The 20,674-nt window shown below is 43.1% G+C and overlaps 1 protein-coding gene across 3 annotated transcripts in view; it reads left to right on the top strand.

Moving 5' to 3' along the window:
* Positions 1-20,674, top strand: part of focad (focadhesin) — a 67,395-nt gene that overhangs the window by 42,609 nt on the left and 4,112 nt on the right. For all 3 annotated transcript variants that reach the window (XM_041984759.1, XM_041984756.1, XM_041984757.1), the window contains exons 21-43: positions 1-122; positions 212-304; positions 3,501-3,589; positions 5,808-5,849; positions 5,962-6,070; positions 6,194-6,310; positions 6,471-6,709; positions 6,789-6,878; positions 6,959-7,106; positions 8,363-8,482; positions 8,671-8,793; positions 8,878-8,955; positions 11,653-11,724; positions 11,852-11,954; positions 13,062-13,142; positions 13,873-14,001; positions 14,085-14,200; positions 15,040-15,300; positions 15,498-15,587; positions 16,267-16,444; positions 16,579-16,676; positions 18,226-18,477; positions 19,094-19,169. In XM_041984759.1, coding sequence (XP_041840693.1) covers positions 1-122; positions 212-304; positions 3,501-3,589; positions 5,808-5,849; positions 5,962-6,070; positions 6,194-6,310; positions 6,471-6,709; positions 6,789-6,878; positions 6,959-7,106; positions 8,363-8,482; positions 8,671-8,793; positions 8,878-8,955; positions 11,653-11,724; positions 11,852-11,954; positions 13,062-13,142; positions 13,873-14,001; positions 14,085-14,200; positions 15,040-15,300; positions 15,498-15,587; positions 16,267-16,444; positions 16,579-16,676; positions 18,226-18,477; positions 19,094-19,169 — 2,826 coding nt within the window. The remainder of the gene's footprint in view (positions 123-211; positions 305-3,500; positions 3,590-5,807; positions 5,850-5,961; positions 6,071-6,193; positions 6,311-6,470; positions 6,710-6,788; positions 6,879-6,958; positions 7,107-8,362; positions 8,483-8,670; positions 8,794-8,877; positions 8,956-11,652; positions 11,725-11,851; positions 11,955-13,061; positions 13,143-13,872; positions 14,002-14,084; positions 14,201-15,039; positions 15,301-15,497; positions 15,588-16,266; positions 16,445-16,578; positions 16,677-18,225; positions 18,478-19,093; positions 19,170-20,674) is intronic.

Below are 20,674 nucleotides of genomic sequence, written 5' to 3'. Positions count from 1 at the left end.
CTGGACTGTTGTTATGTTACGAGCTTCCTGTACAGACCGACCGCGACGGCAGACCCATTGATCGCTTCGTCGTCAGCCGTAGCCGCAGCTACCAGCAGACCCTGACGGCGCTGATTCACGAGGTACCCCTTCCCAGCCTCCAACATTTCACCTACAGTGACTGCCATGTTTAAAAATAAACTCCCTCATTCTCCTTTGCTTCAACATGCAGGTAAACATTCAGCCCTCCGAGTGGCACCGCGCTCTTCTCCTGCCCCAAGCATGGCGGGGTTTCATGAGCCGAGCTTTCCATGCCGCCCTGCAGGTGTGTTCCTCTTAAACAAACATGTTTAAACAAACAGGACTGTCAACACTGCAATCCCTGGGCAACAATCACAGCTGACCTGCACATCTGGAAATAAAACACTGCTTGTTTTGTAACATAAATCAGAATCTGAACTAGAGTCCAACCAATATGGATTTTTGGAGGCCGATTCCAATATTTGTAAGAAAAAAAAATTCCAATAACCGATTAATCTGTTGATTAATCTGAAAATATATATGAATAAAATAACTTTATTTTATTTATTTTAAATTTGCATTGTGAATTTTTCTTTCAATGGAGCATTAATGTAGCTATCACTTGTACTGAGGAATTTATCTTTAAATTTAGACCACAGGTGTTTGCTGTATTTAACAATATAGTGAGTATAATTACTGGTAGAGCATTATGCAGCCCTCTTTAACAGTAAATCACATTTTCTCTATTCCATTATGCAGTCATGACCCATTTGAACCAAAATAAAACCAGAGACTTTTCTCAGATGTTACAACATGTCGTCTTTAACAGAGCTGCATTTTAAACATGATAGTCCCAGATAGTCTGGAACTCATGTTCCTCCACAACACCACAGCGAGCTGCTGCTGCAGCCTGAGTCAGGTTCTAGCATTTTCTGACCAAGTAAAACTAGTAGGGACATCATGACAGTAGCTGAAGACTGAGAGTAATGTTCATCATTTTAACTTTTCCTCCTCTCTGCTTCACATCCCTCCTCCTTAAATGCTTCTCAACACATAGCTGATGGAGGGATGAATGCGTTCTGGACTCTCAAATATTATATACACTTAGCTTATTTTTTTGGTTACTTACTGGCTTCTAAGCTGTTAGCTAACGCTATGCTAGGCTGGCATAACCACAGGGATGTCATTGTTAAAATAAAAGGACAGGGTATAGCTTAAGCTAGGTTAGCACAACTTTAGCAATGCAACGTAAATGAAAAGCATGACCGACGCTACGAAGCACGGGCCACTATGATGATAAATGGCAAACAGAGTTAAATTGGAACTGGAGACATGCTGAGTCATTCTCAATTTCACAACGTCATTATAAACGTACCTGTCGCTAAGCCCCGCCCACCCCTGTAGGCTGCCTGGCTGTAGCTGCTGCTGTAGTTACTGACAGTGGTGAGGACTGAATAGAGTCAGAGCTCCATCTAGTGGACAGACAGCGCAAGGACAGCATTTACTTTTCTATGAAAATTAAGAATATATCAGCGTTTAATCTGCAAAACTCCAGCTGATTATGATTATTTTGAAAAGGGCTATAATCGTCCGATTCATCGGGCGGCCAATCAGTCGCGTATAATCAGTCTCTCAACATCAACATTTTAGCAGTTTCATTGTTTACGAGTTAAAATTAGTCAAATGCACCAAACTTTTTTTTTTATTTAATATGAATAATTCAGTGGATTTTTACAGTTTCAAAGTGTATAATAAACTTATGAGCTTGATAAATAATATTTAATTATGTTTTGTAAGTGTATTTAGAAGAAAAAACAGCGTTTCTAACATAAAAATGCAAGATGTGGAACAAACAGAACAAAACAGACAGAAAACATGACGCGATGCATGGACAGCAGGACGGACAAGACTAATTACTAAAACATGATCAGATGACCTAAACACGATAATATGAGCTAAGCTTGACATCAGGTAGTTATGGTAATTATGATGTGTGTGGAGTAAACTATGTTTTATTTCACTTTTAGGAAGGTTATAAACAGGTTCCAGGTCTCTTCAAAGGCTGATTTACGCTTCTTTTTCTGAGTGTTGCTTTATTCTATTGCAGTATATTCAGAAGTGAAATGAATCCAGCGAGTGATGCCACATGAGCTTTGGAGGATTACTTTCTTAGCAACAGCTAGAGAAGTGTTGGATTTTTAAATTCTGGTGGGACGAGTATTCTAGAAAGATCACTAATGAGATGTTAGGACTCTGCAGCTCAGGATGGTGGAGAATGCCTGTGTAACACTGGTCCTTAGTGGGTAAACTGGTTGTCTGTGCTACTCCACCAGTCCCATTTTAAACATTTTACTCTGAGTGATGTGAGTTCTGTGAATGACTTTAGGTCATGGAGAAGATGTTTTCACAGGTTTGTTCCAGAGATCGGGGTCGGCAGAAAAGATGTGTTTGGTTGTTGGGATTGTTATTGTAGTAGAGATGAGTAGGTACGAGATTTTTATATAATTATTGATTTTAATACTTCTTTCAATTATTGGAAATCATTCTAATGCATCTTTTCTTTTATGATTAATTTTAGTTGATACTGAAGAAATCAGTTCCTCCCAACCCGTATTTCTGCACTAGTGTGTGAGATGATATAAATTTGTGGTAGAGGTGTGTGATTCCTTTCTGTGCTCTGAACTTTTGCATTGCATGAATTGTTCATTTTGTGCCTTTTTTAATGTGCAGTCTGCAGGTTTTCCCTGATGGAGGTCCGCAGTGCTGTTAAAGTGGACCTGACATTTCTGCTCATTTAATTCTTAATATTTGCTAGCATCATAATTCCAAATAGGTTGTAATTATTCAGAACGAAGGACAGGATTTTGAGGGAAGTATCTTCTTATTGGTGAAATCCCCTAGAGGCTTGTTAAGGGGAGATGGTCACTCTTCAGCATGTAAGTCTGGAACTTACCGCAGCTTGTAAACAGGTGAAAAGCTGTAGGTCTGTATGCAAGTTCTTTTAAAAGTTGTGTTGAACCCTTGACTTAAAGTACAAAAAGTACAAAAGATTTCAGGAAGATGAAAAAACAGACGTCAAGAACAAAAAAAACCAGCTAAATAATTAAATGAATAGAATAAAATGATAGCAAATGACACCCTTGATCTAAATTATATTAGATGTAATAATAAATTATTGTTTCACAGGAAAACTACGGAGGGTTGAAAAGCTGAAAATTAGTTTTTGGATTGAGGAATTTTCTAGATAAAGATCTGAATTCTGTGGAGCACATCTGGTGACGTCAACCCAAAAAATATGAATCTAAGACCACTTGTTAATACGTGGCTACAGATTACGGATATGTGGAATGAGATAATTAACCTGTGTCCACTCGTTAGTTACCTGGGAGGTGATAATGAAACGGTGGGTTAGTTTGCATGCAGAGATGTGGAACAGTTTAATGTTGTGTATGAAACCTCGCTGCTGGCTGTGGTTTGACGTGAGTTTGGTTTGTGTTCAGGGTCGACGTTCTGATCTGGAAATGCAGCAGAAACAAGGCAAAGTGAGCCCAGAGGAGCTGCAGTACCAGCAGCACTGTGCCTGGCTGTGGTGAGGAAACACAATTTAGCTTTAGAATAAACTAAATGTCTTGTTTCCACTTGTTAAAGTACTCTGTATGTGCGTCTGTGTATCTGGTTTTATCTGCAGTTTCTTTCTTCTAATCTCAGGTTAGAAATATTTGTGCAATGATAAAACTGGTGTTTCTCAGGTTCTGCAGAAACCTTTGAACAACCTGTTTATGTGAACAATGTGTTTTGAAGCAGCAAAATATGTAATCAAGTAAGATTTTTAGTTAATCTCTGACCTCCTGATCTTTTCCAGTTTCCACTCATGTTAAAGAACTTAATTTTTACCCTACATCTCTAATAAATTACAAGCCAATCACCAAATCTATATCTAAGACTTTGGTGAAAGAAATCTCTGCACCGTTAATATCATTTATGAATGAAAACAGTTTTGAACAGCTTTCAGTCTGGTTTTAGGGACTCTATAGTTCAGAAACAGCCCTTGTTATGGTGACCGATGACCTGCTGCTGACAGCAGATAGAGGAAGAGGATGGATTTTAAATCTCTTGCTGTCTTTGATTCTGCCAACACATCCTCTTCTATCGTTTAGCATCCTGGTTGAAATGAAGAATTCATCTCCCAGCTAATTAACTCTCATACATCTCTTATGGAGCTTTTTCTGTCACTCAGCTGCATTCGTGATCTCTTTCCACCCAAATCCTTTCTCATTGTACAGGCTCCACTGTGAAAATAATTACCCTGATGCAGGTCATCTCTAACGGGAGTTTGTGGGCTGAAGTTATATGCAGTTATATGCCCAACTAAAATCCAGCGACGTCTCAGTTAACTGTACAGCTGTCATTGCTTTCAGTTCTGGTTTTCTCCCGTTCTGGAGTCTCAGAACCTCGGGCCATGTTTAAACCAGATTTACCAGAAAAAAGTGGGAGACTAAACATAAACATCTAGGAGATTTGGGCATGAAGGTTTATGGTTAAGTCATCTGGCTCCATTATAAGAAAAAAAAAAACTTTACTAGTCCCTCAGTGGGGAAACTGCTGTGTTGCAACACTGCAGGAAGCAGGTGATATAAATAAGAACACACACACACATAATAAGTAATAATATGTCCAGTATCTGGTCTGCAGGGTGTGTACAGGATGTAAACATGTAAAGACAGTTTCATGTGTTCATTGTAAAGTGTGACAGCAGCAGGAGGAAAGACCTGCGGCACCTCTCCTTCCCACAGTGAGGATGGATCAGGGGGGGGGACTCATGGTCTGGATCAGGGGGGGGGACTCATGGTCCACCATGGAGGTCACCTACCTCCTGCACTGAGTCCAGAGAACAGCCCAGGACAGAGCTGGACTTCCTGAAGACTTAGTCCAGCTTCTTCCTCTCCTGCTCTGTGATGCTGCTGCTCCAGCAGACCACAACGTACAGGATGGACCGCAGGAGGCCCCCTTCACTCCAAAAGACCGCTGTCTCCTCAGAAGATAGACCTGCTCTGACCCTTCCTGGACAGTACGTCTGTGTTGTGAGTCCAGTCCAGTTTTTGGTCTAGGTCAGGGGTGCCCAAAGTCGGTCCTCGAGGGCCGCTGTCCTGCAGATTTTCCAATTCAACACACCTGAGGGGATAGCAGACCGGCGTCTGAGAATCTCCATCTCCTTGGTTTTCCCCGCATTGATCAGGAAGTTGTTTTGCTGACACCAGTCAACAACGTCCGACAATCGCAGAGTCACCTGAGAACTTCTGCAGAACGCAGCTGTCCGTGTTGTGTCTGAAGCCTGCAGAGTAGAGGCTAAAGAGAAACGGGACCAACATCGTCCCCTGGGGGACACCTACGCTGCAGATCAGCCGGTCAGGCACAGTCCCAGGTCTCACAAGCTGGAGCCGGTTTCTACAGAATCCACTCTGCCAGATGAAGGTTCACCCTCTCCTGTCTGGCTTTCAGGAGCTGGATGGTGCTGACGGCACTGTAGAAATAAAACCCATGATTCTCAGAGAGCTGCCGGGCTTCTCCGGGTGAGCCAGAGCACGATGCAGCAGGAAGATAACCGTCTTCTACTCAGATGCCAGGCCGGTAGATGGACTGTAGGATCCACGGAGGGTTCCACCGTGGAGGGCAGGTGTCCCAGGATCAGTCTCTCCAGTGTCAGCTCTGACACAAAAAGGCTTTTGTTAAAGGCTGAATATCTGCCTCTTTCCTCTCCCTTCATCTCCTCTTCTTCCTCTTTATTTTCTCCTTTTCATCCCTCTCAGGGCCAGAGATCAGCTGGCAGACATCATTAAAGCAGCCACAAAGTAAGTTGCTGTTGATGAAAGCGTTTTAGATTCTTGCCTGATGTAGCGTGATAAGCTGAAGCAGAAGCGTTGCTTTGTGTCTCACTGCTGGATGGTTGTCTGTGGTCCTCAGGGACAGTCCTGTTGTCCAGGGAAACTCAATCCTGGCTCTGAGCGGTCTGGCGGCGGTCCTCGCCAAGTACGAGAGCAACCTGCCGACCGATGGCGCCGGTGGCCTCGGGGTAACACTCTGTGGCTTCTATACACCATATTACATATCAGTTTAACTCCACTAAACGAGGGTTGTCACATCAGGGATGTAGTTGGAGTCATGGAGTTCATCCTGTGGTTATTTGTCTCCGTAGGCTGGACCAGAGTTTGTTCCCACCACCAGCTGGTTGGCCATGGTGTTTGACACCCTGCTCAGCATCATCAGCAGCAGCTACAAGGCTAAAGGACAAGTTTTCCCCTGGTTTCTGCATGTGAGTTTCATCTCAGCATCTTAAATGAGGTCTAAATTCATGGTTTAGGTGGTTCTGGTTCCTCCTTCTTGGTCTAAAGGATAAAAATATTCCTTTAAACCTGATGTAGTTCTGATCTGAGCAGATCTGAGGTAATTGTTTCCTCCTGCCTCCTCTTCAGCGCTCCTACTCAGGCGAGAACACCGCCAGTGCCATCGCTCGCTCCTGTGCCAGCCTGGCCTTGTCCCTTCTGGTCCCGGTGGTGGTGGTGTGGCAGAGGGACTGCCTGCTCCAGGTCCTTTCTGCGCTGCAGGCCGGCCTGCCGGGGTCTCCCACTGCCGATGATTCCCAGGCCGTCCAGTTCCACTCCGGCCTCGCTCTGGGCATGGTGCTGTCCAGTCTGCACCACCAGCGCCTCAGGTTGGTCTACATGAGGACAAACCAGCAGCTTCCACAGAAACAGGCGGTAACTGACTGTTGGTCTGGTTCTGCTCCTCAGTGACATCTCTGACCAGAAGGATGCCCATCTTCTCACCAGCTCTCTAGATGCTCTGGAAAGCTGCTCATTCAGCCCAAACCTGGAATATAAGTCAGTACTTCGTGCTACAATCTGATGTCTTGTACAGTTTGGGAGAGCTGATCCGAGTAACTCTTCTTCTCTTCTCTCAGTACTGGCTGCATGCTGGGTCTGGGTCTGGTGCTGTCGGCCCTCTGCAGTACTGGACAGATGGACCAACGTGTTCGGGTCAGCCAAACCCTGGACAGACTGCTAGCTAGCCTGCAGGATAGCAGTGGACAAGGACGCATGCTGCAGGAGGTATAGCAGCCCAAACCACACCTTCTCCACCCTTTATAACAGTCAGGACCCTCAGCGTCCAGTTCCTCTCGGCCCTGAAAGCTGCACCTCTTAGGCTTCTCAGACTTAACTGTGTAATCCTGGTTTTAACTCCATCAGTTACTAACCATGCAGCTATCCCGGTTAATCTCTGAGTTACTGTGTGGAGCTGTTTTCTAATCCTGCCTGTTACTGACCGCTCTACTAAGACTGTGCCACGTTTAGAAATGGGAAATGATTTTTAAATGTTCATTTAATTGTGAGAAGTCATATGCACTGCCTGGCCAAAAACAAGAGTCTCCACCAAAATAAACAAATGTCACACACTCTAATACCTGGCTGAACCTCCTGTTTTTCTTCCATGTGGTTCTACCAAACATTTAACTGATCAGGATCACCATCATTCAGGATGTTTTTCTGACCACATTTCAGTTTTTAACGATGATTGGACAGTTCTAGTAGTTTCTGCTTATCTTTAGATGTTTTCTCTGCTTGATGCCAATGATCTGACTCTTCTTAAACAGACTTCTTAAACATCTTCTCCACGACCATGGATGTGTCTCTGGTTGTTTAAGAACTGAGAAGCTGCTCATTGCATCAGTTGGGGTTAAATGACTAGTTGCAGCTGGAAGACGATCACCCTGCAGGGATCATCCAATAGGAGGCTCCACCTGTTAGCTTAGTTAAATCCAGGTGGACACTTTTCTTTGGCCAGGCAGTGTAGTTTATGCAAGTACCGTCTTGTTTCACCAGTTCCTGGTAGCACTGTGTTCCTACCAACACAAGGTGGCATCAGTTGACCAAGCTGTTTGCCAACCTTTAGGAAAAACGGAGGTGTGTGGAACCACTTTCGGAAAATAAACCAGTTCAACCTGCAAGTAAAGCCAGCAGATCATCAGCCTACCACTATGAACACTCAGTAGAGAGAAACATGAAGAATAAATAGATGGACCTCATCTCAGAGATGATAGCTGAAGACATGACTGGTTCAGCTTGTAAAAAGTTTTCCAGGTTTGATTGAATTAGTTGATCCTGAGTTGACATCATGGGTCTAGAAAATGTTTGACCAGGTAAGGGGTGGCACATTGAAACAAGACCTGGATTTTCGTAAATAATTAATCGATTATTGCAACCCAAGAGGTTAATTGGTGAACCGGTTTCATTCCAGTCACTCATCTTTTTTAGTTAAATGTAGTCATGACATTACATCTCCTCTTGTTTTCCTTCCACCTCTCCAGGTCCTGTCTTACTCTGTAGCATGTGTGAGCATCTCTGCCTTCAGTGGAGGTCTTATTGACGCTGCCAAGGCTGAGGAGGTCATGAACACTCTGCGCACCCTGACCGAGGAGAGCCAGCAGGTCAGGAGAGCCTTGTTCTTGATAACAATAAAGAATCTTAGTCAGGATCAGTGCTTCCAGTCTTCTATGTAGAATTTAGGCTGTTGATGGCTGAAACATTTAACAAGGTTAAAAGATTGATCTAGCTGGAGCCATCAAAACCTTTCCCTTGTCATTTGAAGCATCCTAACCTTATCCAGTGTCTTTAGACTCCCGGCTTCTCGCTGGCTCTTGGGTTGGTTGTGCATGGACTGTCGCTCTCCGGCCATGGTAAAGCAGAAGACATACACCCTCGTCTGCTGGCTGCTTGGATCAAGATCTTACTGGCTGAGGTGTGACAACTCATGCATCATCATTTTCTCTCTCAGCTTTAAATAAACACGACCATGTGTACAGAAGTTGTCTTTGTGTTTCAGGGTTGTCCCACCATGCAGCGACTTGCTGCTGCTAACGGCCTGGTGGCTTTGGTGGGTTCAGAAAGTTACCTCATTCAGGTAAGAAGTCACGTGTCTCTTACATGAGCACATTCAATCATCCAATTCAAACATATAGGGTAATTAAGCTCTGTAGAACCCTGATTATCTACATTTTATATGTAATATATCATGATTTATACCATGGTCTGGGTGAATACTCTATTCTGATTGGCTGAATGGTGTCCATTAAAAAGTGATAATGGACACCTATGAAAGAAGTTCCGGTCAAATAGACTTGTGAATTATTGCTTTGGCTAAAAGGTAGTTGGTAAATTTGGCAAGTATCTTGTGACGATCAACGGCAATGTTGCATTTAATTTTAAATAGGTCGTCGCCTGTCTTTTATTTAATATCTTTTTCTTTGGTAAGTGACTATGGTATAAGCGGGATAATGCCCTTCGAGGTGTCCATTATTATAAATTAATGGACGATGCGGAGGGTTCACGCAACTCGACAGCAAGTCGACACCTCTTTGGGCATTATCCCTTACATATTACTTCAGAAATTAGATTAGATTAGGTTTTTCGGTTTCAGCCATGTTCTGGATGGGTAGCTAGCGATCTAACCGAAAGCAAAGTGTTTTTTAATGGTCAGCACTCCTATATGAAGTTGGTACACTGTGGAGTGTCTCAAGGCAGCTGCCTTGGCCCTCTTTTATATTCTATCTTTACTAATGATTTGCTTTGTTCTTTGTAAAATTCAAATCTGCTTATGTATGCAGATGACTCAACCTTGTACTCTGCTGCAAAAACAGCTGAACATGTATCAGGCTTACTTAACTTTGATTTGGAGAAAGTAAGTTAATGGATAAAGGAAAATAAATTGGCCCAAAATATAATAAACGTATAAACAATATCTATTATCTTTGGTAACAAATCTAAACTAACAAATGACAGTTTGCAAAACCTGTCAGCCGATGGGTTTAAACAGAAGCAGGTGAAGCTAATTAAATAATTAGGTGTCACCTTGGATTCTCACTTGTCCTGGTCTGCACACATCGATGTGGGATTGCCAGGACAAGGAAATGTATTGCATACATATCCACGCTTGTTGCTAAGCAATTGGTACATTCTCTGGTCTTGTGCCACCTAGCGTGTTTTCCAGTCATAGAGAGATATTCACAAACTTCAGGTGGCTCAGAGCTTCAGTGCTCTGACCAGTGTGGCTCCAAGGCATGCACGCCTCTCATGGCTTACAGTCAGTAACAGAATTAATCTGCAGCTCATTTATTTGAAATGCATTATTCTTAAAACAGCCACTATTTTTTGCTGAAAAGTTAAGTTTTGTTGAAAAAAGCTACAGATACCTGACCAGACAGGCACTGAGTGGCGATTTAAAACTTCCTCGTCCCAGGACCAAATCCCCTCTGTCCACAGTGCTCTGTAGAGCTCAGCTCCATTAAATGGCCTGCTAATGGGGATCCTGAAACGATAAAACAATTTAGTCATGTAGCAGTGATTTGCAGCCTGATCATTTAAGGGTTGGAATGGGAGACACTTAAATGTGTAGATAAGAGGACTTGAGAACCAGGATTCCAGGAACCAGGTCCTGCATTTACACCCACAGTCCACTTCATCAGGACTGCCTTCTAGTACCAGGTCGGACCTTTTTAATCCTGGTGTGATAGATGGAAGCAGGTGGTGGAAACCTTCCTCAGAGGTTTTGCTCCATATTGACATGACAGCATCACGAAGTTGCTGCAGGCTTGTCGACTGCATCCATGATGAGAATCTCCTGTTCCACCACATCCCAAAGCTGCTCTACTGGACTGAGATCTGGTGGCTGTGGAGGCCGTTGGAGTCAAGTGAACTCATTGTCATGTTCTGGAAAGCAGGTGGAGATGATCTGAGCTTTGTGACATGGTGCATTTTCCTGCTGGAAGTAGCATCAGAAGATGCTCCACTGTGGTCATAAAGGGATGAACATGGTCAGCAACAATACTCAGGTAGGCTGTGGTGGTTAAACCAGGCCACGTTGGTACTAAGGGGCCCAAAGTGGGCCAAGAAGATGGATGGATCCATGTTTTCATGATGTTTCCAGCAGATTCTGAGCCTAGCATCTGAATGTGGAGCTGAAATAGACTCATCAGACCAGCAATGTATCTCCATCTTTTATTGTCCAGTGTTGGTGAGTGTGTGTGAATTGTAGCCTCAGTTTCCTGTTCTTAGCTGACAGGAGGCACCCGCTGTGGTCTTCTGCTGCATCCTGGTCCAAACAACTGCTGCTCGCTGGATATTTTCTCTTCTTCAGACCATTCTCTGGAAACCCTAGAGATGATTGTGGGTGAAAATCCCAGTAAATACTCAGACCAACAACCATGCCATGTTCAAAGCCTCCTAAATCCCCTTCTTCTTCATTCTGATGCTCAGTTTGAACTTCAGCAAGTCGTCTTCACCACATCTACATGACTACTTGCTGCCCTGCGATTGGCTGGTTGGAAATTAGTGTTAACAGCAGTTGAACAGGTGGAGCTGATGAAATGGCCGACGAGTGTTAGACAGACAGACAGACAGACAGATAGATCGAGTCCACAAAGCTGTAATAGTAGCTTCCATCTCTCGGCTGTTGATGTGTCAGTTCTCTGTGTAGAAGTAGCAGCATGTTTCTCCTCTGGATGTTCTCACCGTGAAATGAACGTCCTCACATCAGACTCCTGGTGTTGTGTTCCTACACCATCATGATTTTCTTCATTCTGTTCATCAATCTGTGTTGCAGCTGAAAAGTGAGTTGGAGCTTTCCTCCCAGCAGCAGAGCAGATTGAACGAGGTGATTCGTGCCATCACACAGGTGACACCCGACTCTTTTCCTTTATTGTTTCTTCTGTTTTCACGTAACTCTGACTTCTCCTCTGAGGTGTAATTAAATTAACTTTACTTACTAAATAACAGCTTTTTATTTTTGTGTTCTGTTGCAGATCATAACCTTTTCTGGAGCCATTGGTTTGCAGTCTAACAGCGCCTGTTTGGTGGGTCATTTGCATCTGGCGCACATGTCAACAAGTCACAGTCACACAGCAGGTAACATGCACCCACGTCTGGGCTTAATAACATTGGGAATAAATTTGGGACCAATAAAATGATGATGGTTCTTTGACTTGTGGGGTTCCTCAGGGGTTAATTCTTGGTATACATTCTCCCTTTAGGACACCTGTTCTAGAAATTTATTTGTGTTTTATGATTGTTTCCTAACACCTTAGCAGCTAACAGTAAGATCTCAAGCTACCACATTAGCAGCTAATGCTAAGGCCATGGGACACCATGTTCAACAAACACCCAATGTTTTGAAAATAACACGACATAACGTCACCATATACTTACTGATAATGGACCCTTTAGACCAGATTATTACAGTAATCTGATTACTCCCAGATATCTGATTTTGATGCATAAGTAAACGGGCTCAGCTTTTTATAAAAATAGTTTTCTGAGAATGTCTTTAATATGCTAGAATAATTGGTGTTAGATTATTATTTGTAAGTGAATCAATATCAAATCGGATTTAATCAAAATAGAACTGAATCAGGTGGTTCTGAATCAAACCGAATCGATTTGAGAACTTAGTGGTGATAAGCAGTCCTGTTCTTTCTCCTATTTCTGCTCCTCACACTCCTCCTCCTCCTTTGTTTCCTCTTGTCAGATCCAGCATTAAACTGAAATAAATAAATAAAGGACAATAATCGAGTATGTCGCTACGTTCATGTCAAATTCAGGATCCAGTTCAAAGTCCTGCTTTTCCTCAGCCAGTCTGGCTCCAGAGGTCTTTACTGAACTGTTACCTCAATACTCCTGCCAGACCCCCAAAAGTCCTCTGATCAAATCAGCTGTTCCTTTACTCTAAACTGAGAACTTGTGGAGACTGTTTGCAGTCCTGACCCCCCCAGACTGGAACAGTCCACCTCTGGGGGTCTTGCAGAGTTTCAGGCTTTGGCTTGTGTTGTGTTTCCTGCCTTCGTTGCTGTATTTTCTAGTTTTTCTACATTTGACATTGCTTTATGTTTCTTTCTTCCCAGGTTTTAAAAATGTGATATTTTCTATTTTACTTGACTCCTGGTGGTTCTCTGTGGCCAGGAGCTGATTTACAAGCCACTCACTGGCTTGATATTTTTCCTTCTGTTATCCCCTCAGTTCCTCAGGATTTCAGTTACCTCTCAGAGAAAAGTGTCATCAGATCCATCACGGACTTCATCTCCGAAGCTGGAAAGAAAGGTTTGTTGATAAATAAGAAAGAAAATGTGGATTTTTTTAGATTTTCTCTGTCTGACAACAAAAATGTCTGATTTTAATCTGATGAGGAAAGGGTGGATATCCAAAGGTGTGTAACTATGATAGTCAGAATTTACGTGGTTTGGTCTGTTTTTCTTCAAAGAAATGATTGTTTTCATGTCTAATCGATAAAAGGAAGAAATGAACTCACTTTTTTTATTTGAATGTAAAACGGGTTACAGACATTTTTTACTTAAGTGCAAGTTGTAAGTAGAAGTAAATACTGAAAGGCCTCAGCAGGAAGACACGTCATCAGTGTAAAAAACTAGTTTGGAATATTCCGTCCAAGATTAATAATGTAAATAATGAAAATAATGATGGGCCCAGCACAGAACCTTGAGGCATGCCTGTTAGACTTAGCGTACGTCAGAGAACAAACCTCTATCTGAATAGCCCACAACTGCTTATTCAGAAAAATCTTTTGACTAAGATCATGTGATCAACAGTAATAAATATCTTTGAAAAATAAAAAAGGACAGACATGTGCTTTAAATAATGTCATTGTGTAACATGTTTTGGACTATACATTCTGTTTGGGAGCAGTTAATCCTGTTACCTGACAAATAAGTGAATCAGTACATTCACATAACACTAGTGAAGAGTCTGCAGGGTCTGCTACACCTCTGTTTTAAAACACAGTATTACAGAACACCCTTTCTCCATGTGGAGCCAGGTCCTGAGTTCTCCCATCCAGCTCTGGTTAAAGCTGCTCTGGCCGCCTTGGCATCAGTTGGGTCCAGCTCCCAGTATCCCCCTGTGAACTGGAGCGCTGTCCTGTCTCCTCTGATGAGACTGAGCTTTGGTAAGAGCTCTCAACACACTTTGCTTGTCCCTAGCAGTGAATAAAACACAGTTATCAAGCCTGTTTGTTTCCATCTTTGTCAGGAGAGGATGTCCAGCATCAGTGTTTGGTACTGGCAGCGTCTCAGGCTCAGTCTTCCCAAAATGCTTCTCTCTTCCTGGGATCATGGTTGTCTCCACCTCTGGTGCACAGTCTCAGCGTAAGTTCCAGTTTAATCTGATGCAGCAACACATCTGGACAAGTAGTTCCAGGGTGATGTTTGGCATGGTGTAAAAAGTAGTTCCAGGGTGATGTTCAGCATGGTGTGATGGATGCAGGATGTAGTTCAGCATTGTCTTGCTGAAATCTGCAAGGCCTTCCCTGAAAGAGACGTTGTCTGGATGGGAGCAGATGTTGCTCTAAAACCTCCATGTACTTTTAAGCATTGATGGAGCTTCACAGATGTGGAAGCTGCCCACGCCATAGGCACTAATGCAGCCCCATCCCATCAGAGAAGCAGCTATTTATCTGTCCACTGATAACAAGCTGGATGCTTCCTCTCCTCTTTAGTCTGCAGGACACGCCGTCCATGCTTTCCAGAAACTAGTTCAAATTTAAACATTTTTCTGAAATTGTTCCACAGTTTTAGAGGCAGTTTGTCTGAGTGGTGAAGCTCTGACCCTCTTTCCATCTGAGAAACTCTGCTTCTCTGAAATGCTGGAATCATGTCTTTTATTTTAAATGGGGTTGTATTTTCAGCATCATGTGTAACCCCCATCTTGTAAGCAACTTCCTGATTGCAGTGATGGCTGTTTGTCGTAATGAATTAAATGTTTTGATGGACTTATGTTAAATTTTATTTAAAAGAGGAAATGCTAGGATAGATATACATACAGTAAACAGAAAATGTGACACAATGTTCCTTTAACTCATAAAGACAGAGCTCATTTAAAGACATCCAGATGTTCCCACTCAAATCTCTAAGTATAACCACAGAGCACTTCGCCCTGCAGGAAGATGATTAAATTCTGATATCCAGCCATGGTGTCTCTACTTTAGCTCCAGACTCGAGCCCACCTCTATGAGACCCTGGGCATGTGGATGAAGCATGTTGCTGAGGACAAGCTCCAGGTCTATGTGGAGAGTCAGGGCCTGCAGCAGTTCCAGGAGGACCTCCGACCCCAGCGACTGTCCTTGTGCCGCTCCGTGCTGCAGGGCCTTGCTCAGGCCATGGCCCTCCCGAACCCTCCCAGCAGCTGCTGGACCATCCTCTGCTCCACCACTGAGAAGATCTTCACCCTTCTGCCCAATCAGATCCAGGTATCCACGATAGGTCCCATGCTGTAGCAGTAAACTGCTGCAGGAAAATCTACATTTAAGGGTTTCCACATTTATGCAACCAGCTTCTTATACATTTTATATCTTTTAGAAACATTTTCTCCAACAGATTTTATGATTTTAAGTTGAAGATTCTAACTGGTGAAAACTTTTGTTGAACTCATCATGAATTGTTTTAGGATGATGAAGTGGATCTGTATGTGGGCATCGCCACCTGTCTCTCTGAGATGTCTGACACGGAGATAGACAGGATCGCTCGTGTTTCAGAGGTACTGATCCAAACCAAACCCCTTCAGACCGATCCAAACCAAACCACACCAGACCGAACTAAACCAAACCAAACCACACCAGACCCAACCAAACCAAACCCAACCAAACCACACCAAACCGAACCAACCTACACCACACCAGACTGAACCACACCAGACCAAACCAAACCAAGCCCAACCAAACTACACCACACCAAACAAAATAAATACACACCAAACCAAACCACGCTGAACCACACCACACCAGACCGAACCAAACCGAACTACACCACACCACACCAAACTACACCAGACCAGACTGAACCAAATTACAACACACCAGACTGAACCACACCACACCACACCAGACCCAACCAAACTACACCAAACCAAATCGATCCACACCAAATCAAACCACGCTGAACCACACCAAACCAAACCGAACTGAACTACACCACACCAAACTACACCACACCAGACCGAACCAAACCAAACTACGCCAGACCACACCAGACCAAACCACACAAGACTGAACCAAACCACATCGAACTGAACCACACCAAACCAAACCAAACCAGACCGAACCAAACCAAACCACACCAAACTGAACCAAACTATACCCAACCAGACCAAGCCAAACGTTTCTGCTGCTGAATATATGTTAAGGCTTTGCCTCTTCTCTCTTGCATTCATCTTTTAGGCTCAGATGGAGAAGACCTGCTTCATCCTGGCCTACTTAACGTCTCGGGGCCGGGTTCCCCTCCTGGGTCTCAATGATGTCATCGCCGGGGTTCTCCGTGGTTGGCCGAGCTGCAGAGTGGGCTGGATCCTCCTGCAGGCTATTTACCAATGCCGCCTGGCTGCCGGCTCCAACACAGGTCACACCAGAGACCAGAAGACCTCTGGTCATCATGAAGGAGTTTATGTTGGCATGATGCAAAGACATGCAAGCAGACTGATCTGGTCACACTGCTGCTGAACCGTTGCTGAAGCAGTTTGTTTTTCTATCCAGGAGTTTCCAGGAGAATGGAGTGGCTCCTGGAGCTGATGGGACACATCCGAAATGTTGCTTATGGTGCAACCTCCGTCACCTGTGGAGACACCAGACTGGTATGTTTCCTACAGTGCTGTGTTTTTACACATGTTGGTCTGACTCAGCATGTTTCATGATCCAGGTCCTGCATGTTTAGCATGTTTCCCAGCTTCAGCACATCCCATTCAGGTCTGAAGAGTCATCCTGAGTTTATGAAGTAGTTATTTGGTTGGTTAGTTTTATCATATAAAAAGGTTTGAGACTTAAAACTTCACTAGCACATCCAAGTTTTATCTTTTCTATCCTCACAAGTTCCTCAGGAGCGTTGGTGTGTTGCTCTGTGGGTAAACTGTGATGGATAGCTACCCTTTAGGTGATCTACGGAAGTTTTCCAGGCATTTCTATCCCGTCCAGGAGGTTTACAATCCAGCCACTAAATGTAGTTTTATTCAGAGACTCTATTTGGTAAATCCACAGTGATCCATGATAACAGCATTATTTATCACATTTCATCATGAAAACATCACTATCACTACTATGTTGCTAAGAGACCTCTATTTAGACCTGGACACGATGATGAAGCCACTTCCTGTCAAACTTTCCACCAATCAGAGAGCTTAGATTGACGGTAATGTCCAATCAGGAGCAGCCAAAGATCAACCAGTGAGCAGAAAGTTCAATGTGTGTCTGAAAAGAAGAAAAATAATGCTCCTCTATGGCTGGAATAAAAGAAGACGCTGGAGTTGGTTTAGTGAGGATAGCAGGTAAACAGTAGCAGGAATAACTGGAAATGAGGAAAAAGTGGAAACATGGAAATAGTTTCTGTTGTGTGTTTGTTTCAATGCCAATATTTTTTTCCTGAAAGCCAAGACTTGATAGAATGATGTGCAGATGAGAAAAGGCTTGGTCACTGTTGATCTGTGTGTTATTTCTACAAAGTTCTGTTAGTAATAAATTCTGCTTTCTTCTTCTGGTCGGCCTTTATGCTGCTATATCTATTGATACGTTCATTTTACATCATTTTAGCCTCAGAATCTGACAGCTGAGGCTGGAAACATCATGTCTGATGCTGACTGGTTTATAGTGGGATTAAAAAGCTCAAGCTGCTACAGAACAGTAAAAAAAATCAAAACTAGCAACAAAAAAAAAGAAGCTTGTTTTAGGGGTTAAAATTGGTAACACCCTTATTTACAGGAGAAATGGTTTGAGAGAGGAATTACAGAAGCCTTCAATGTTAAACTGAAAAACAACCTAAACAGAGGATGTGGTCTCTGATCACATTTTCCTGCACCTACAACAGGCCGGTCTGACCACCTCCACTGTCTTTTCACACATGCTGGTAATGCAGAGTGTGAAGCTAAGATGGCACATTATGACTGAGACTACCACACTGCAGGAATTATGGTCCTCAGGACCTTTTCCTCAGAATTTAACCAGACATTCATTAAACTGACTCATCATGAGTATTTTAATTCATAGCTAAAACATCACAATCCTGATCACTGCAGCAATGTAACTGAGTCCCATAACTTCCTGCTGCATTCTAGTTTGTCCCATAAAGCAAACCAGTGTGAGCGTGACGCTCCTGAAGCCTGGGTGAAGCATCCTGTGCGTTTGTGTCTGCAGGCCACAGACTTCCTGTTCCAGCTGTTTGCTGCTGCTGTCGTTTCCTGGGGCGACCACTTCATGCCCCTCCTGTTTGGCATCAGAGCCCAGTGGTTTCCATGGCAGCCAGATGTCAGGCCTCCAATAATAACACACAGTCTGTACGGCAAGGAGTCGCTACCCGACCGTGCCCTGCCGCAGTGCATGCTGGGACTGTCCCACAGTCTGCCTCTGCTGCTGGATAAAGAACCGTGGAGCAGCCAGACACACAAGGTTGGTTTCGGCACCGTCTAAATTCAGCTTCTCTTGGCCATCACATGCAGTTGGTCACTTTTTCACGCACCAAACATAAACATAAGCAAAAGATCAATTCAGAGCCCAAGTTTGAGGTGTTGGATCAAAAAGAAGATTTATAAGTTGCAGAACAAATGAAAAGATGCAAGAACAGAGTTTCATACCATCAGTCATGCATGGTGGAGGAAGTATGATGGTCTGTGGGGGCAGGATGATGACCTAAAACACACCTCCACCATGTGTCAGCGATGTTTAAAGTTTAAGCAGTCTACAGTCACAGATCAGCACAGTCTCCAGATGTGAACCCCATAAAGATGTAGAAGCAGCTTGTGGTATACAGAGGAAGACTCCATCAAGCCAGTCCACCATGTGAGAGATGCAGTGGGGGAAAATCTCATCAGATTACCTGGGAAGATGAACTGGAAGCTGAAAGTCTGCCTGGCTGAGAACGCTGCCAAAGTTTGGGGAACATTTTAATCATTTCCATTAAAATCATTATTTCTAACTCAGACGATGTCACTGTGTTAATCTGCTGATATACTTTTCAGACTCAGTTCATGTGTTTCCGTCCAACATGATGACTGTTGTGTCTCAGTTTCTAGACTGGCTCCTCAGCATCACAGAAGGTCCTGAACAGAATCTGTCAGAAGTAACCATCAGCACATCCAAAGGTGAGCAACACAGCGCACCTTAAACGTTACTCTGTTTTAACTAGTGGTCAGATGGAGATGATCATAGGAACATGTTTCCTTTATATCTGTGGGTTAAAATGACCCACGGTTCTTCATCTGTGATTTCCACCAGGGAAAAGCTACAGTAACGTTTATTCCTGTTATTTTAAACCAGATTTTCTTCACATGTTCATGTCTTTGATGAGGCTGATTCACACACTGCTGCTTGTTCTTGTATTACACCATGAGTAAGATCCTCTATTTCTCAAGCCCTCAGACTTTCCTCTAAAACAGCATCTTCAGCCACGGATTCCCCCAGCTCCTTCTTCACCCTCTGAACAGTCCTCAGCTTCTGCATTTGTGGCAAAAATGTTTGTAAATGCAGATAATGACAGAATAGTTTATGCAGCTATTGTCCCAACTGTTTGAGCCTGGTAGTAATGTGTTCATACCACCACAAGGTGGCGTCAGTGTGCCAAACTGCTTCAGCACAACAAAAAGAAGAACTCTGGTACAACATGTGTTGCTGGTAAGTTTGATGCTGATGGAGAACATATATAAGAAACATGCCGAGACAAAGACAAAAGAACCACCAGAAGGTTCCGTGTGGGACTACTGCCAGTACCAGTTCGAGCTGCAGGTAAAGCCAGATCACCAGTCTACCACCACTATGAACAGTTATTAGAAAGAGAAACATCCATCAATCAGTGATCAATAACCAGCTTCGTACGCTGGTAATTCTTAAGCCAATGCTTGGGCCTTGTGCCCCACCGAGACCAGTGGTTTCCAATCTGGTTTCCCTTAAGGACCCTTCATGCAACTACCAGAAAGCTGTGGACCCCCCATCGCCTGTGTTGCAGCCATGTTTGCTTTTATGTTTCCATCAGCTGTTTCGCACCATAAATGATGCATTCTGGCTGATTCCTTTCCTTTGATTAAACCAATGTTAAGCTAATTATCAACATATAGACTTACTTTCTTTTTCTTTTGGTTTTTTTTTAAATAAGAAGAAACCATCTGCATTGTGACGTTTTTTAGACATAATAATGCTTCAGTTAGCTGTTTAACAAAGTCCAATAAGCAGAAAAAGACGTTCAGCTAGCTGCTAGCCTGCAGGGAGAGTTTTATTAAGGAGGATTTAAAACAAAAAAAATAAAGGAAGATGTCTCAAACCTCCTGAAAGGCAAAAATTTGTTCTTTGGGACCATGTACTCTAATTCATTAAATATGGTTCTATAAACAGAAGTAACAAGCCAACAACCCAGGGTGTGGATTGTTAGCTAATGCTAACAGCTAACGGCTTCTAAAGACCAAACTTCAGTTGGAATTTTTCACAAAGAAAGAAAGAGAGAGAGAACAGATCACCGAAGCAGAAAATGTCTAAAATCTAAAGGAAAGAGTTATTGAATAAATAGAATTTTTTATTTAAATAAATAACCCATAAATTTTATTTACACTTTATTTGACCTTTTTATAATGTTGAATGTATTTATTTAATCATGATG

Source organism: Melanotaenia boesemani, chromosome 5 (genome assembly GCF_017639745.1).
Source record: "Melanotaenia boesemani isolate fMelBoe1 chromosome 5, fMelBoe1.pri, whole genome shotgun sequence".
Lineage (NCBI taxonomy): Eukaryota > Metazoa > Chordata > Actinopteri > Atheriniformes > Melanotaeniidae > Melanotaenia > Melanotaenia boesemani.
Note: the sequence above shows the minus strand (reverse complement) of the source record. Positions and strands in the feature narration are given on the sequence as shown.